The 18,341-nt window shown below is 38.4% G+C and overlaps 1 protein-coding gene across 9 annotated transcripts in view; it reads left to right on the top strand.

The window, feature by feature from the left end:
* The window catches only part of LOC124946561 (irregular chiasm C-roughest protein), a 235,160-nt gene that overhangs the window by 315 nt on the left and 216,504 nt on the right, over positions 1-18,341 (top strand). For 2 of the 9 annotated variants that reach the window (XM_047487374.1, XM_047487376.1), the window contains exon 2: positions 2,500-3,096. In XM_047487374.1, coding sequence (XP_047343330.1) covers positions 3,003-3,096 — 94 coding nt within the window. In that variant the 5' untranslated portion in view covers positions 2,500-3,002. Of the gene's footprint in view, positions 1-3; positions 3,097-18,341 lie in introns of those variants that run through there. The other 7 variants (XM_047487371.1, XM_047487373.1, XM_047487375.1 and 4 more) reach the window with 7 other exon arrangements.

An 18,341-nucleotide genomic window follows, 5' to 3' on the forward strand; every position in this document is an offset into this window, starting at 1 on the left:
AACATTGGAACGATTCTACTTTCTTCAATTTACGGCGAGATTCGGAGGGTTGAATTTTTTCAAGTACCTACGTATCCGCAGAAAATATAGTAGTCGATAAACGCCGGAACGAAGTAATAGCATGTAGAAAAAGGGAGCAATAAAAAAAGGGAAGAGAGAAGATTCGTTTCTCGTTTACTTTTAGGTATATGGGAATTTTATTTGGAGAAAAAGAATGAGGCAATAATGATAGAGAAGAATAGATATGTATATAGATAAATAATGAGAGAGTAAGAGCGACGACGAAAAGAGCTCGACGTTGATGGACTTGCACGTGCGTGACTGAGTACGATGACGTTTGAACGGCCTTCTCCCTTACTCCATCTCTCCATCTCTATCGCTCTAACGCTTTGAGTAAGCTTCGCACGTGATTATTGTGGTCAAAGGGAGCATTGACGTGACGCAACGATCTCTCGGTTGGTTTCGATCGAATCAGGCGCACACGATCGGCTATTTCCTTTTGTCTCTTTGTCCTAACAAGGATTGCTTATCTCTCTCTGTGTATCAAATTCGCTTTTGCATCCATGAACTCGCTTCCGTGGTCCAGTGCTCGTCGAGCGAACTGAGTTACGACGACCACGCGGTTATCGCTCTTCCATTTTTTATAAACCGCCTGCATGGAGGCTCCATACTTTTACCGCGTTATCAACGATAAATTGTTTGGATGGTAGTAGCGTGAGAGACAGGAAGGACAGTAAAGTTCACATTTCTACGACTACTTGACGAAAATATATAACGAACTTTGATGCCAAAACAGATACTTTGAATCTCGTCTCATCGCGTATTTTTGTTATATCTTCGCATAAAAACACGGCATTATGGATTCGCATAATGGAGCCAACTTGTAGAGCGTTCTTGTTATATGCGTTACGCTCATTGCCTCCGAAAGACAATTTATATCAACGAGACCTTTTTTTTTATTCTTTTAATAGTTTTGTATAGTAGTCATTCATATGTTCGAAGAAACGTGAACAATGAAAAAGACGAAATATAAACGTGCAGCCAGAGGTTAGGACCACTGACAAGATCGTTCGCATGGATGTCTCTTAATAAGATCAAAACGTGATCTGGTCTTTCTTGCGCGAGTCGTCTCATCCGAAGATGGTATAGCGTACAGTATACACTGCATACGTACAACGTACTACGAGCGAGCGAAACAAAGGGAGCGCTCGATGCATATGCACGAGGGATTCTGCGTACCTAGTTTATGGACCGATGATTTCAGATGGGAATAAACTGATATCGAGCTTTGCGTCTCGCGTAAATTTGCGACCCTAACATGACCCGATTTCTAAAGTCTCGAGAAATGTCTCAATGCAATTGTTCGTTATAATGATCTAAATCTAGGGGAACGATCAATCGATCGCTGCCGTACCTATATGATCTTTTCCTCTCCTTCTACGTTGTATACGTTTAGTATCGTAATCTCTCTAGAGCCCCGCTTAAGTAGAATCGATTTTGGCGAAATCGCTGAAGCAACGTTTTCGCGAAAAGTACGAATGATTTATGTGCCTGTCTGATTGCTACCTCGAATTCGATATGGTGTTCGCATCCAAGCCGACAATCGCGAAGACTAAATCTGGTTTGTAACGATGATCGACCTGGAATCGTTCGATAACTCGATTACGTGTAAATCGCGAGCTTGAAAAGTGAACGGTTAAATGACTTGTGTGCCATTAACTCCTTAATGATCGAATATTACGCATTTTGCCGATTATGATTTCCCATCGATTTCCTCGATTCGAGCCATCCCACATTTCCGCTCGTTCGCATTACGTCGTGCCGCTAGCCGAGTAATCATTATTTCAAGTCGCTGATGCGATATAATCTATAGTCGAAGGTAAGCACGAATCAAAATTCGACGAGAATACAATTTTACACCTGAGTCAAAAAAGCTATGAAAGCCTGAATATACGTACCATGTTCCATTATGAAACGAGTAAGTTTCAACGAAGCCATCGAAGATTAAATCCTTCGTTATATACCGCGTGGCCTAGATTTTCTTGGCTTTTACAGACTCGCAATGGACAATATCGATAACGAGAACGAATTTTTCCAAAAAAAAAAAAGAAATGAAAACTCATCGAAACGAAACTTTCTCCGAGAGAGTTCGCGCGGAGTTCTGTAAACTTTGAAAACGGCATCAAGTGCTTGTTCCCGAAGTTTATTGCGGTTTCCTCTGAAAAAAAAAAAAAAAAAAAAAAAAAAAAGAAAAAAATATATGAAAATCGAGCTACGCTTTTAATGGAAACTACAAGCTTTTTCGTCGTCGCGATTCTTCGAGATTTTCATACAAAATCTCGAAGGTTCTTAATGGTCTCTCGTTTTTGTTAAAAAGAAAAATCCGAATCGAGTCGTCTAACCGATTAGTGAAAGATTTTATGAACTATAAAGAGTCATCGTTACGTATGATAGGAGTTGTGAGGAATTTTCGGTGACACGTTGTTCGCCACATTACAGAATCTTCGAAAGGGGTCGTTGGCACTGTGAAAGTTCGTGAATGACGGTCGATAAGGCGAACGTATCGTGGAACTCCGAGAGGAAGAGGAATTCGGAAAGGTGGAATAACGTATTACGAGGGGCAAGAGGTGGAGGACGAGGCGAAATGCGAGCAAAACATTGACGAGGATCCTCAATGTCGAGGCGCTCGACTCGTGCCGGTCAGTGATGCCGCCATTGATGCATCGATGCTGACTTATTCGACGTGTACGGTGCTCCAACGGATTATTCGACACGGATGACATTCGGACGTTCGCGTAGTAATCGTGATACTGTCGATCATTTCGTCTGAGAGAGAGAGAGAGAGAGAGAGAGAGAGAGAGAGAGAGAGAGAGAGAGAGAGAGATAGAGAGAGAGAGAGAGAGAGAGAGAGAGAGAGAAAGAGAGGGAGAGAGAGAGAGAGAGAGAAAAAAAGGTGGTGGGTAGACTACTGCGAAGGGTGAAAATTTAGCAGTGATGCCGTGATGGGCTGCAGCTCGAGATCGTTCGTCTTGACCACGCTCTTCGTGGGTGGATTACTTCTGGTCCTGCTCTTGAGCGAGATATCCGGTGCAACGCGTAAGTATCTTTTTGTTTTTTATCAACTAAATCCGATCTTTAGAGTTAGAATTATCATCTATATTTTTTTTTCACTTGACTGTTGACCAACGATTTCAAACGACTCGTGATAGTCGAATGTTTTATTAACAATTTCAAAGAAAAGTTGTCGCGTAGTTAAAACGTTAAACTGGTAGTAGTAAACGAATAGGTCGAACAGTTTCGATCAAGTCGATCAATCGGTTGAGAAGTTTAATAGATTTCAAAGAAAAAGGTAAAAATAGAGGTATTATTTTGGACTCGCATTGAACTATTCTACTTGGAACGCTTACAATCTTCCAGCAAAGTTTAACGAGGAAAATGCGTAAGTTGCTCCGCTAGGCGAGAAAAGTCGTAAAAGAAGGAAAGAAGATGGGAGGAACGGTAAAAAAGTCATAGAATATAAGATAGTAAAATAAAAAGAGAGGTCGTAACGAGGCGCGAGGGAAACGAAACGTGATGAAATGGCCTGTTTAGGAAGCACATGCGGCGCGACGGTGCGTTTCTCGAAAGGGTAGGCACGACTAGTAGGGAGAGTTGAAGGGAATGAGTGACAAAGAAAGAAAGAAAGAAAGAAAGAAAGCAAGAAAGACAGAAGGAGAAGAATCTACGATATATGCGATCTTCGTCCATTTTTTCTTTCTCTTTCTCTTTCTCTCTCTCTCTCTCTCTTTCTTTCTTGTCATCCTTCTTTTGTAAACCCCCGAATGGGTTCTCGGATTTGAGATCTACGTGAGGGGAGGAGTGACAAGCTGCATCGAAAGAAGGACCGTCAGGAGTGTAAAGAGAGAAGGATGCAGAAGGGGTGGATGGTTGGCAAAGAGGCGCGAACGATGCGGTAATTTGGCTCAAAGAATGCTGAAGTGAGAATGGGCTGCGGACGTTGACGCGACGCTATCGGCACCCCACCCCTTCTTCTCTCTCTCTCTCTCTCTCTCTTCCTCTCTTGTTTTTCCTTTAGTTCCTTTATCAAGAATCTCTTTCTTTCTTCTGAATTCCCTTTCGCGCATTCTTTCTTTCTCTCTCTTTCTCTCTATCTCTCTCTTTCTCTCTCTCTTTCTCTCTCTCTTTCTCTCTTTCTTTCTCTCTCTCTTTCTCTTCTGTGCCACCCACGCGACCTTATTCTTTCTTTCCTCCCTTTCGAGGAAACGAGATAAAAGGCGTTATAATTATTTTCATTCATCCCTCCGATGACTATTCGTCTTCTTTTTTACATCCACTTTTACAATCCCGATGTAATTTTTAGGATAATATAGAATTCGTGGATCGATGCGTTTTATCTTATACTTCTATTTTTATTATCACATGGTATTTTCTCTTTTTGATTCTCGGCGTCCTCGACCCGTGTCTTTTATCAACGATAAAAGAAATGTGCAATGTATTTTTTTTTTTTCGCGAATACGTTTTCACCGGTCTTTTTCTCGCGCCCGTTTGTCGGGACTCTTCAAGTGTGTCACGACTTTCTAAGGGAGACTTTATAAGGCAGCAGGCAGAAGCTTTTTAAGCGGAAAGACATTTAAGCGAGAGTAGAATGTCCATTTTGTTGGTTCAGAAACGTTAGACATTCAACGTCTTACATACCATACTTTTTATCACGAGACCGTTTCCTTTATGATTGTTCCTTGTATCGGTCCTCATACTTTTTATCTTCCTCTTCGAGTTCGGTCCATGAAAAAGAATACATTGTTACGGTGACCTCGTAATCCTTTACGTAATAGCAAACAATAAAACAGAAAGTAAAAGCAATTCTTTTCTTTTGGATTCTTTCATCGAAATTCGAGTCACCATGTTCGAGTTAGCTCGAAGTTAGATCTTTGAATTTACATACAGTTCGATTTATCTATCTATATATGAGGACGCGACGAAATTCGAAGCGCACGATAGGGATTCCTGAATCCGCATTGCTCCTACATCGCTAATACTCTTCTTGAATCATTCGTACGAATCCTCCGGTAGGACGAACGACCCAATAAAAGTTTGCAACTTATTTCTTCAGCTCGCGTGCGCCGTCGGTGCACCTGTGCGAACTTCTTCTCATATTTTTCCTCCTTCTATCTTCTTTTCTCACTACTCTGTCTTTTTATTTCTTTTTACTCTTTTCTCTCTTTATCTCTCTCTCTCTCTCTCTCTCTCTCTCTCTCTCTCTCTCTCTCTCTCTTTCTCCTTGTCTCTTCATTCTTTTCGAGCTTCTCTGATTCGAGTTTCCATGAGCCCTTGAAGATAGATAATATCCTTTTTTGTGTTAAATCGATCGGTCCTTAGCTTTTTCACCGTATATCTTCCCTTTTTTTGTTGCAATGAAAGAACATACCGTCGACGATATTGTACGCAAATGCGTTTTTCATGAGTCTCGAAGAGAACAATCGATCGAACGCAAGGACTTTCTTTATGTAACAATGTCAAAACAAAATGTTCGTTCGGTGAATAAAAATGCGTAATTACATTTGATCATTATTACATGCGAACTTTCATAAAGAAAAGAAGTTAACTACACAGGAAAATATTATTTTTAATATACATTGACTAACGTTTGAGGGAAAATGATGGAGGATATAAATAAGTATTTCTCCCGTATCGCGAAGCTCATAAACCTGGTGCTTTGTTCTGATCGGTGTGTATCGATGCGTTCGAAAAGGGATGCATCGTGAGAGGATGGGATGGTTCGGAGGTTTGAGACTACAACGAGGTCGACAGGAGTGTGATCAGTGGTGTGACAGAACATTTTATCGATACCGCGACAAATGCAAAATTAATCGAGCTCTGTTATTTCTCTCCCTTGCTCTCTTAGCCCCCGCCCTCTCTCTCTCTCTCTCTCTCTCTCTTCTCCATTCGTCTTTTTTTGATGGGATAGCAGTAACGATGAGTCGACCCGCATGGTCACAAAATTATTGACCGCGTCACTTTACTACGTGCCAACGATTTTATTTTATTTGACGTTGCCCGGCCCAGCGTGAACAGCGCGATATTACGCATTAGAGATTACGGTATACGAAAATGCGATCGGGGTGGCCGTTCGTTTCCAAAGAGGCAATGGATTTCACGCCGGATCGATGCATGCGTATCAAAATTATGAGCATCGTACCGGGACCGGACGCGACGTTTTATTTATTCCGAAGATTTATCCTGAAAATCCGCGGGTACTTGCGTAAAAGCAATCGTATTATATCGTACTCGTATTATATCGTACTCGCATTATATCGTCCTATCTCGTGTCGCTATTTCCGCAAAGAAAAAATAAATTATTTCTAGCGAAAATAATGTTCGTTTTTGGTTTCTCGCATATAATTATTATAATACTGGCACATTTCTATACTATATTCGTTTTGAACGATCAATTTTTTAATATAATGTATTTCACAGTAGCAAAGTTAAAAGGCTTCCTTTGTTTTTCTTTTCTTTTTTCCTTTTCATTTCGATTTTAGTGCTTTTTCATTGTTACGCGGGTCTTTAGGTGCTTTTTTTACGTCGTCCTTAATGCATTCAATTGGAACAGATCCCATTCTATCTCACTTCTCGCGCCTTTATTCTCGTGCCAATGGAACCGTTTCCTAGCCTTTTCTAAAGCTACGAAAGCTTTGGAATGAATGGATAAATAGATCGATATTGTCTTCGTTCTCACTTTTACATTTTTCGAAGCTATAATCAGGTCGCTTCGAGTTCGTTCAAGGTAATACGTTTTCATGATTTTTTTAAGGCACGTACGAATTTGAAGAAAATAACATCGATAAATAATTTTAATCGGTTCATAGAATAAAGATAAACGTTCAACGAAGAAGAGAGTAGTATGGAACTATTATTTAAACATTAAATTTATAATATGTTTTATACTTTCAGATGAAATAAATCTGTAAATAAAATGAAGATTGAAACACTGATTCTCATTATTCTTTTCGTGCAACGAATTGGTCAAATATTGAAGTTTATGAATAAAAAAAGATCTATATTGTTCTCGTTAGTGAACCATAGAGCGGGATCGTTGAAACGAGGTCGAAAAGGGTCATTGGTGACACGCGCTGACGCATCAGGACAATTACCATCTTCGATGCTAATAACTTCGTTAGTAATTTATAATATGGATTTGAAATTTAGCGCAGCTGTGCGCCTCATTGTAACATCGATCAAAACCACCACGGTTGACTATGTTTCCATAAACGAAAGAATGCGAATGGAAAAATTTTTACAAGTCTACATCTGTACAGTTTTTAATCTGACGTAATTATCGTCGTTCTCGTTATTAAAATCTAACGATGCTAGGGAAATCAACTACGAGTGAGGCGCATACTACACACCTACTAGGTACGAATTTAATTAAAATTATGGAGAACGTAATGCGATTTCCGTTGGTTAAAGGGAAATAACACCTGCAATTTTCAAAGGATAATTTCCAATATTTTCTTAAACACATCATTTTTCGAATTTTCCGCTTTGTTGGAAATTCGATGCATTACTTGAAATTATTTAATTCTCTTGAAGAATCAATTTTTCAGTCTTTTCGTCTTTTTCATTTCTCTATCGCTTTTATATGATTATTATCTTGTTGAATATCGACAGAACGAGAAAGCAGCTTACAGTACAGTCAATTTCACAGTAAAGAAAATAAAATAGAAATAACTATGACCCAATTCTTATTGTTCGTCTATCTTCCTAACGTCAGCAAACCAACGATATATTCTGTAATCATTGGTCAGTACTCCGATAAGTGATGTAGAGGGTGAAGAAGGTAGAGATAATAGGGAGCAGGGAAGATACATGACGTAGAAAAGTGAGATTAGATCACGAAAGAAATAAATGTATCAGAGATTGAGTTACTGAAAAAATTCTATTTTCCAAAATTATTTTTCGAAAAAAGAATTACGATAGGTCGTTGATCGTATCATCGGGATTAAGAGCTGGTCAACAAATTTTTAGAAATCTGAGATACAAGAATCTTTAGTCAAATTTATACTGGAATTTGAATTATTGCAAAGTTATTTTATCTACTCGACAAGTACGTCAGATATAACGAGATAGATCATGATATCTAGTTTAATGAGGAAAAGAATATATATATATATATATATATATATATATATATATGGAGTTTCCACATATACCGATTTATTAAGAACGAAGCGTTCTCGCATATCTTGTAGTATGTAGCTACATCAACGGTCAAGAGGAATTTGATCTATATATAGTAGATTTTTCTAAAACTATCGATACTCGTACAATTTCTTAAGGTTTTCGTTAGTTAGAAAATGATTTGTTTATTATCGAGAGATGAAAAAGCTTCCAACGAGTAGGACCATCTTCTTAGAGAAAGAAGACCATCTGATTATGTTGACGTTTGCGAGGTCATTGACTCATATCTTGAGTAACGTGTAATCGCTTTAATAATCTTTCTCGTTTTCAACGTACTGCGGCTAAGACTCTCGTCGGAAGCCAGAAAACGATGCGATTCGTGTCAATGTCTTCGTTGAAAAGGACGGCTGATCCGCTCGTTTATCTTATGCGAGGACTCATTTCTCGTACATTACGCCGTGTGCTGCCGGACGAGATTTATGTATTTTCGAGGATAGAGCTCGGCAGATGAGCGAAATGGCTTCCCACCCTTTTGCTGCCACTATCCATCCCTACTCGCTGGCCTCACCCTCACCCTCACCCTCACCCTCATCGTCGTCGTCGTCGTCGTCGTCGTCGTCGTCGTCGTCGTCGTCGTCGTTCGTTGCTCATTGCTCGTTTCTCGCTCTGTCCCCGGGGAGTCCTTTCTGGCAACGACTGCTGTGCAGCCTAACGCATCGACAACTTTTAATGCTCTCTTTTGATTTGCTATTCCTTCCCTTTCCATCTTCTTTTTTTTCTTTCTCTATCTCTCTCTTTTACTTACCCATTCCCATGTGTCATGAGTCCCGGGGATAAAGCCGAAGAAAAAAAGATGAGTGTGCGACGTAGCTGGTGCAAAGGGTTCCTCTTTGCCCTGAATGCTTTTATGCTCGGTTATACGCGACGTACGGAAATCGATGTCCTTTCGATGTGCGTACGCGCCGGGTCACAATCGCGCGTTGCATCCTCCATTTCCGAGAGAGAAAGAGAAATAGAGGAAGAGGAGGGGAGGGGGGGGGGGAGAGAGAGAGAGAGAGAGAGAGAGAGAGAGAGAGAGAGAGAGAGAGTCGGCGCTATGGCACTATGCAGGAAAAATCGATGAAATCGTATCCTATCCGTGATGCTTATCAATATCGAATGTTACTTTACTGAAGTTTTTTCGTTTATCAATGCCGTACAATATTTTCGTAATCGACAATTAAATTTATTTCGACGTTATTCGATTAGTTTCTGTTTTGATTATGTTCGAGCGTCATGAAATTTGAGAACGAAAATATTTATCGTACAAAAATATCCATATTTTACATCGAACGTTACGACTCGAATGTTTCGCTCGAACAAACGCGCGACATTACTATTGTTAGACCATATGTTAGTAGTAGTTCCCCTTTGCTCTTTTCACCGAAAATATCTTCGCCATAGACGAGGATTGCTTGCATACTCTGTCTCGGATCTTTATTCTATTTTCGGTAAACGATACGAGACATAAGACGCGTGGTAGGTATATCTTTCTCCTGACGTTAAAGAGAAGAGTCACGGAAAAGGAGACAAAAATACGTTCGGAATTTAAATGTCTATTTGTATTCCATTTTTAACACTAAAGTCCGATACATCTCGTAGGTCGTGTAAGCTTGAATGTCAGGATAAACATGGGTGTGTTTATGTATATATATATAATGATGATATTATTTATTTGGAAGGTCAAGAAGTCACCTTTGTTTGACGCGTATCAAGGTGAACGTTTGATGACAGTTTTTGATAGATACGGTCCTAAACATCGATTCACTGTATTTCGTATCCGAGAACGTGTTTAATGGATCGTTTCCGGTAACCCGATTGACGATAATTATAGTCTCCGGGTTGAAAGGAACGATACGCCTTGAGCGCTGCGGGCTATTAAGTTTAATGGTGATGCAAGGGAGACTACAATGAGACATTAAAAATAATTGGATATCGGTCTGTGAATCGTCTTAGTTTCGAACGTATGTTGAGTGAACAATATAATCACTATTTTCGATCGACGCAGAAAAATATGAATAACAAAGCTAAAATCTCGTGCGAATTGGAAAATAGATTAATTTTAATTTAAACGAATTTTTTCCAAGTATCTTATTTTTTCATCAGCATCGCGTCCTATCGATTTTATATCGATGCAATTCACAATTTTGTTATTTTCTATATAATTTCGATAAGATATAAATTTAATCTGGTTTTAACATGTTATAAGGACGTTATTAAGACGATATGACATTGTAATCTGGGGTAGTGTAGTTTAGGTCACCACTTTAATTTACACTCGACGCGTAACTTCGATCGAAAGTTAACTAATTTAAACGATGCTGTTGGCACTCGACAGGACACTTCCATCGACGTCGATAGTTCTTACGTTTCTCGATCCTTACTCGTCATGTTACCAGTATGGTAGCCATGCAAAAAAACAAATAGATCTATTCGGTAGACAAGTATGGAATTCGTACATTGAATTATACCATGAAAATTTTATCAAACGCAGTTCACTTATAATAAACGTCGACTGGGCATGCTCTCCAAGTTTTGCGTAGCAGCCTGAGAAAAATATCTCCGATACTTTCTACGTGATTGGTTATATTCGGAGTAAATGCACTCGCTACTTTCGATCGATTCGATCGGAAACACGTCGTCCGAGGAAGCGTAGAAGCTCGGCAACAGTTTCCTGTCACCGTTGAAATCGCTTGGAAGGGAGTTATTCAGGAAAAATGTTCTTTTTGAGAATGTCTTTAAGACAAAATATACAATTGCAGTGAAAGTATTTTTACCATCTACCTATTCTATTTCTATATTATGGATATACAAGTTTAAAGTTAGTTATATGTATACGTATAATATAATACATACATACATTACAATAACACATACATACATACATACATATATATATATATATATATATATATATATATATGTATATAAGGAACTCTTTTTCTTTTCATAGTTTAGATGATAGTTCACAATTAGATATTTATGTATTTATGATAGATATATATATATATTTGTATAATATATTTGTGATGTATTAGGAGGATCGAAAAGTAATGTCGTTTCTGCGCATGTCGATATTTGATTGTGATTAAAAATAAAAACTTGTTAAAAATTTATTCGTTTGAATTTAATTTAAGAAAGCGACATTACTTTTCGGTTCCCCTAATAATATAAATAATATATACTTGCATTCGATCAATTCAAGAATAATATTCTTGCTTCGTGGCGATGCAATTTTAACTGAAAGACACTGACGTACTTTGGAATAATTGCATTGTCATTAACGAGAGGTTCATGGAAATTTGCGAACATTCGCTCGCCCATCTTACCGCAGCGTCGGCCGCATAACGAGACAAGCGCTTATAGTACGCGACAAATTGTCGCGACCGTTCGTCTACAAAGCCAGTAGCTTGCTAAGGCAAATCATTTGCATTTGGAAGAAACTCATTCACTTGAGGCTGTTAATTTGATATTTCTTTGCAACTTACTACTGGCTGCTTTTAAGCGATACCCTAAGAGCTTGTCAACACTTTGTGGATCTTTACTCGAATTTGTTTGCGTGCGTTTTCTACTTTCTGTATATTATACCTTAGGTTATTTTTACTTTCTGTTTAGGTATCTATCTTGGATTATTAAGAAAATTTTTATGATTAAGGATGAATACTTTTATTAACAATTGATTATTTTATTAATTTTATCAGATTCATTCATTTATTGTCAATCATATCATTTTCCTTATTAAATGATTATGGGTTTGATTGAAATGATAAGAATCAAGACGGTTAAAATTTATAACGGCTTGCTCTTCTTGAAATGACAGAGACATTCTCTTTCTTTTTCTTTCTACCGTTCTTCAACAAGGGTGTAAAAGTTTTTGAATGTATAAAAAGTAATATATAGCTTATGCGAGTATTCATTATTCAGAATAATTTGTCGACGAAAGACGACGAAGTAAAATTAAAGAATTAATCGGGACTCTCCTCAGATATAAAATGGGAAGAAAGAAAGTGGTTATGAATAACATTGTGAACGAAACGAGATTCGAATCGTACGAGTATATATATATAGGTTATATGAGTATGAGCTAGCTCGAAGGTCGAATTTCCGTGTTAATGTAATTTTAATGCATCTACGTTTCTGAAATATGCTCACGGTTGTAATGAAATTTTTACGATCGATATTTCCTTCTTCTCCTGTAATTCGTTTCCTTGAGCCCAATGCTATTTTTTTTTTTTTTTTTATTTGGATTAAATCAACAGAGATTAAGGACGACTTATTGAATTTATTAGAGTTGATGAATGAATAAATAAGATTTAACATGCTAGTAAAAATATTTTCACGGTTTTATCAATTTAAACGAATTTTATCGATTAATCCGATGTTTAATTAAAATCAAAATAAATTCTTTTTATTTATGTAGGATGATCCCAATTTTATTTTATATTTTTTTTAAATTAGCTCCGAGTAAGCTTATTTATTTGTTAAATTAAGCTCGTTTCTCTTCGTTTGAAATTTTTAGTTTTATTTATGTTATTTAAACATTCGTATTCATTGCCACAATATTAACTATTGAAGAACAGTCTGTAGTTTGTTAGGAAAAAAAAGTAGATGATATAAATATCACTACTCAAAAATGCTAATAAAAATATTAGTATTAAATATCGCAATTGTATCAGCAATTGTACAAGAAAAACTTCAAGCTATAGATATAGATATCAAAGAAAATTGAAGAAACAAATTTTTTGTTATTGTTCATAAAGTCGTTAAATTTTATTTGTAATCTTGCAATTTCTATCAAATTAGCGCAACGATCTTTCTTACAGTTCATTTCAACTTCTTGAGAATATTTGATCATTTGTAGGAAATTTGCTCAGTAAACGTATATCCGTTTACCTTTGAAAACTTTTACAGTAATTTACATTACACTTTGTAGCCGTCGACCTAGCAATTCTTGATTTTTTTTTTCCAACGTATTTCATAAGAGAAATAAAATGGAGAAAGGAGTGTTAGGACGTACGACAATAATGTCCTACGGAAATGGAGGAATCACGGAAGACTAAGTGATTTTGCCGTAATTACGGATTTTCGTTCCCATTCGTTTCCTCTTTGGTTTCTTCCTTTCGTTCCTTTCTTCAATTCCTTATACTTTACCTTTTCCGTTTTATATTCTTTTCTTTAAGATTTATTCGTTTGAAAAATAAAGAAAGGAAACAATGTCATGTATTTGATAAAAAATATATTAAAATTATAATGAGTTTTACGATCACGCGTTATTAGGAAGTTTCATTAATTCTTATTTTTACAAATAACTTAAATACTCTTACGTTAAAAAGATTAAAATGTTTTCGAGACGGTACGACAGAACGGCGTCGTCTTGACGGATGGATAAAATTAAAGGCAATTAATTGTATAAAACGAATCTCTTATCGTCTAAGTTCCCTGTTGAAGACTTATGAGTCACGTTAATGGGAGTGAGAAATTGATGCAAGCTCGAATAAAAGTAAAAAAATTTTCCTTCCTTAACGGTAGTAATTAATTCGAGTCATCCTTAACTCTTCCAGAAATTAATTTCTATTTTCTTTATTATTTAATACCTCACTCAAAAGTCGTGAAATCTTAACGATGAATTTGAGCGAAATGTTTAGGTAGTGTCCGATAACAGTGTTTTAAAAAATGTCATCGTATTTTTAAACCTAACTTTTATCATAGAGTTTCTTTCGTCATTCAATCCGAATCTTAAAACTTTCGAGTAAACGCGTAAGGGGACATTCATTTGTTGCTGTTATAGAAGCAATGACAAACGTACGTCTTTATATAGTAAGAGTCAAGCGATGGGGCGTATCGTTAATTACCTGGTAATTAAAGCAGAATGGGATGAAATTCAAGCGTCTACTCTTTTTCTCTCTCTCTCTCTCTTTCTCTTTCTCTTTCTCTTTTACTCATCTTCAACCACGTTCCTTCCATTATATATATATATATATATATATATATATATATATATATATATATATATATCCCTTTTACTCGTTCTTCGATTATACGACCAAGAAAAAATATTTTCTCGCCAAAGTACCTATATCCTCGTCGCGCTGAAATAGCCGTGGAAGTAACTCGAGCCTGCAATTTCTCGTGAATTTTCATGATAACACACATACATGCGCACGTCTGAGTTATTCGCCTTTTCCACGAGGTCGTTGAACTTTTCAAATCGCGTTAAAAGAGCTCCATACTTGATAGATCTTATTTTATCATTTTTCTTCCTGAATTATCTTAGCTTTCTTCGAAAATAGTACGTCTTATTACTTTCCTCTCTCTCTCTCTCTCTTTCTCTCTCTCTCTCTCTTAAGAGAGAGACGAGTGGCTCAGCGTTTAATCAATTTTTTGATCGTCTAAGAAGGAAAAAGAGTTGACTTTTCTCGCTAAAGAAGACGGGAAGCGCCTAATGGCACGAGAGAGAGTCCAACGAGGTTGATTGGATCATCGATCAAGTCGACCTAGTGTTTACCTCTTTGGCGTCCGATCAATTACCAACTGATCCACGGTATCGAGAGGAGAGAAGTGATCTTCGTTTCGCACTGTTCCGTACATCCTACCTGTCTCGCAATTTTGAGCTATGGAGAAGTCACTGATTGATCGCCGAGACTAACTTTCCGTAGAGAGTTCTGCCCTCCGTTCCATCGGCGCCTTGTCTATATACCGCCTACGTCTAGAATCAATCGGGCAAGTGCAATCGTCTTTGGAAAATAGTTTGTCGCATCATTTGTCCTTTCTTTTCAACTAACTTCATTTTCCTTAGCTCGAAGAACTTATCGTGATCTTTTTTGCCAGCTTGTTGTCATATAGAACGTAAATCAAGTGAAATTTTTGTTTTCTTTAGAAGATTGTATCCTATCGATAGGGGGCAGGGGAAGAGAGATCTTTTGAAAATGTTAGAGAATCTTCGCGTGTTCTCCGAAAGAAGAGCATTCTTTGATTTTGACTGAGACGATACTTATAGTCGGATTCGCGTCCTTCGTTCGAACAAATGGCCGACTATATCATCCTGCTCTATCGCGTCTTCCCTCTTATTTTCGAAATACTTTATTTCGCGCGGCAGATTGTACCTATAGGAATAAATCCAGCCAGTTGAGCAGATAGTTGCTGCGATAACTCACAGGCGCCCTCACCCTTGACTCCCATCCTGCTGACTCCCGACGTCTCCACCATCACCACCACCACCACCACCACTACTACTACCACCACTACCAGTACTACTACCATCACCACCATGAACGGTAATACCGACAATGCAGCAGTACTGCCATTCCCATCACTGTCGAGCTTATATTCTTCGATTGAAACTCTCTCTCTCTCTCTCTCTCTCTCTCTCTCTCTCTCTCTCTCTCTCTCCTATATTCTACGCGCAACTCGCCGACCTTTTCAAGCGAACCGCTTCACCCATCCTTTTCTTTCTCCATCCCTTAAAGTATTTCGAGTTTTGTTGTTTCATCCCCCATTTGCCGATATTTTCGTGGGGCTCCTCTGGCTCGCCTCCCGCGGATACTCCAACGGATTTAGAAAATTGCTAGTATTTCTCTTCACGATTCGCCTTATATCGCGAGCTTGCAACCCACCAACCGCTGCCATCCTACTCCGCACCCCACCTCGGATTTCTATCCCTGGTAGCAAAGCACGTACGAACCTACGTAGTCTGCTCGTACCATCGGTGTACCAAAGCTAAAAATCCGTAAAGATCGAGTCTACAATGGCTGACGATGCATTCGATGCGGTTGTAAGCGCGCTTCGCAGAAAATTCTCTTGCACTTTATCGTCTCAGAAAGGAGCGTTTACTACTCTAATGCTCTTTGCTTTTTTTCTTTTCTTTTTCTTTTACTTATCGTTCAGAACAATCGAGCACGTTCGAGAAATCGATTGTTTCATTATGGAATAGAAATTAAAAACAAAAGGAAAAGAAAAAGAAAATATTACGAGTTATGAACAAACGATAAAGCAAACAGTTTTAACTATGCAATACATCTAACTTTCAATAAATCAATAATTAGATTTTACTTTATTTTATTTACCGATATTTTGCAATGATATCTCCAGTATTGAAAACGGACCCAATATCTTGTATATCTACTATACACGAAGAAGTCCTTCGTATCGATAGTAATCATTTGAGTCCGAAAGATACTCGTCGTTCGGCCGATACGCGCTCCGACTTCGATATTAAGATAAAAACGAACGCAGAGGTAGATCGATATCACGTTCCAGTTAAACACAAAGCCGACTCACTGTCACAAGCAGCAAAATTACATAAAGAGGCATAGCAGCGGACTCGAGCCAATACCAGATATCCTCGAAGTCGACGTTATTGTAAAAGTAACGCAGCAAAACCGACTGTACCAGCTGTACGACCTTATCCGATGAAATTTAATCACATCTTCCCAACGTTACGGTATAGTACCCATAAATCTAGAACTACAGGAGAAACCCGGAGTGAAAATATTTCTGGGAAGTACTTCCCAACGGCGCAGCTTTTCTCCACATTAAAACTCCTTATCCCTAATACGGCTTATCCTCATTCGCGGTGACACCACCCTCATCGATTTCTCGAATACTTCGACCATCTCGTCGTCCACCTTTTCACCATACCTTCCCTTTTTACTTTACTCTTTTCTGACTCAGAAAATCTACCTTCCTTCCAGCCTTCGTCCCACTTTACATTCCACGTTCGTAGATTTACTCAAGGAAAGACGCATCGGAGGAGCAAGAGGATCGAATCGTATTCCCTGACCCTCTGACTATTCGTCCGGAGTCAATAAGACGTCCCGTTGCTCTACTCGAGTTGGACGACTTCGATGATATCGAAAGCCGATTCACTTTCAGCTTTCTGCGGTACCAATTTTTCCAGATATCGTCACGTCGACCCGACGATCTTACTAAGTTAGTTATAGGGTATCATCATGCTCGAAATCGAACTCATCGACTTATCCTTTCTTACCCAAATATTCAAAAAAAATCGACTGTCCGTAAAGGAATAATACAATCGCGAAATTTTATCGTACAGGGCGACCGTTCGATACTTTTTCATTCGGTGACTTCATTTTGATTGAAAGTTTGTGGAAGCTTGATTTCTTTTATATATACGTATTTATTTACGCCATAGTTTACTAACAGCATCACCAGCAGGTGGAAGGTGAATTGACCGTACGCTATAGAAAGCAACATCCGCGCGGAATTAACATATGGGTAAACGCAGGTAATACGAGGCGAGGATGCCAGGACATAGCTGCGGGCGAGCCAACATAACCGCCTTCTCTATCTATAACTAGGATCTGAATATTGCGTTTCTCTGCATTTCGAGTTTCTCGTTGCAGGTATAACGTGTCGTCCAAGCGATAGAAATTACTATCTTTGCCATGGTTCATTCTACCTGACTACATCGATTTCTCTGATTCAAAGTCGAAGCGATGAATGAATTTCGTTGGTAATGAAATATCGTTGGTGTAAGTTTGAGGCTACTCGTTAAACGAATTAAATTACACTTTTATCTTCTATATGTTATACCTGATAGATATTTAACTACGAAATCCCATATCTTTTTCTTATCGATTTGCCTAGATTGAAATATTTTTCGTTGGTTCTCGTATATCTAAAATATCGTATTTTCGAAGGTAATCTCTAATTTCCTTTTAGAGAGGAGAAAGATTTCGAGCCAAGAGTTGAAAGAGGATGAGGAGAAAAATGCTGAAGGCATAGAAATGAAAAGGTGAAGGGGTCGAGACGAAAGTAGAGTTTGCATTGCGCTATCTCTGTGGTTTATATTTCTCATATGTATACGTACGAAAGGTAGCGAGGGATGCTGTTGGGAGGATGCAGGCATCTCCCCCCTCTTTCGTGTCCCGAATACACAGGGCGGACATCGCGCCAAGAATCTAAAAAAGTTAATATCTGTCGTCGTAGAGACCGCGTGTCGGGATTTCAAAGCAGATTTGTTTTCGTATTTTCAGGTTTATTTGCAACACGCACGCCATCACCGTAGAAGCCCTCGACGGTGGTAGCGGCGGCGAGTTACCCTTCGGCAACCAGCCGACAACCCTCTTCGGCAAACGCGCCAGGAGTCTGCCGACGCAGACGCCATT

The sequence above is a fragment of the Vespa velutina genome, chromosome 2 (assembly GCF_912470025.1).
Source record: "Vespa velutina chromosome 2, iVesVel2.1, whole genome shotgun sequence".
In the NCBI taxonomy this organism is placed as follows: domain Eukaryota; kingdom Metazoa; phylum Arthropoda; class Insecta; order Hymenoptera; family Vespidae; genus Vespa; species Vespa velutina.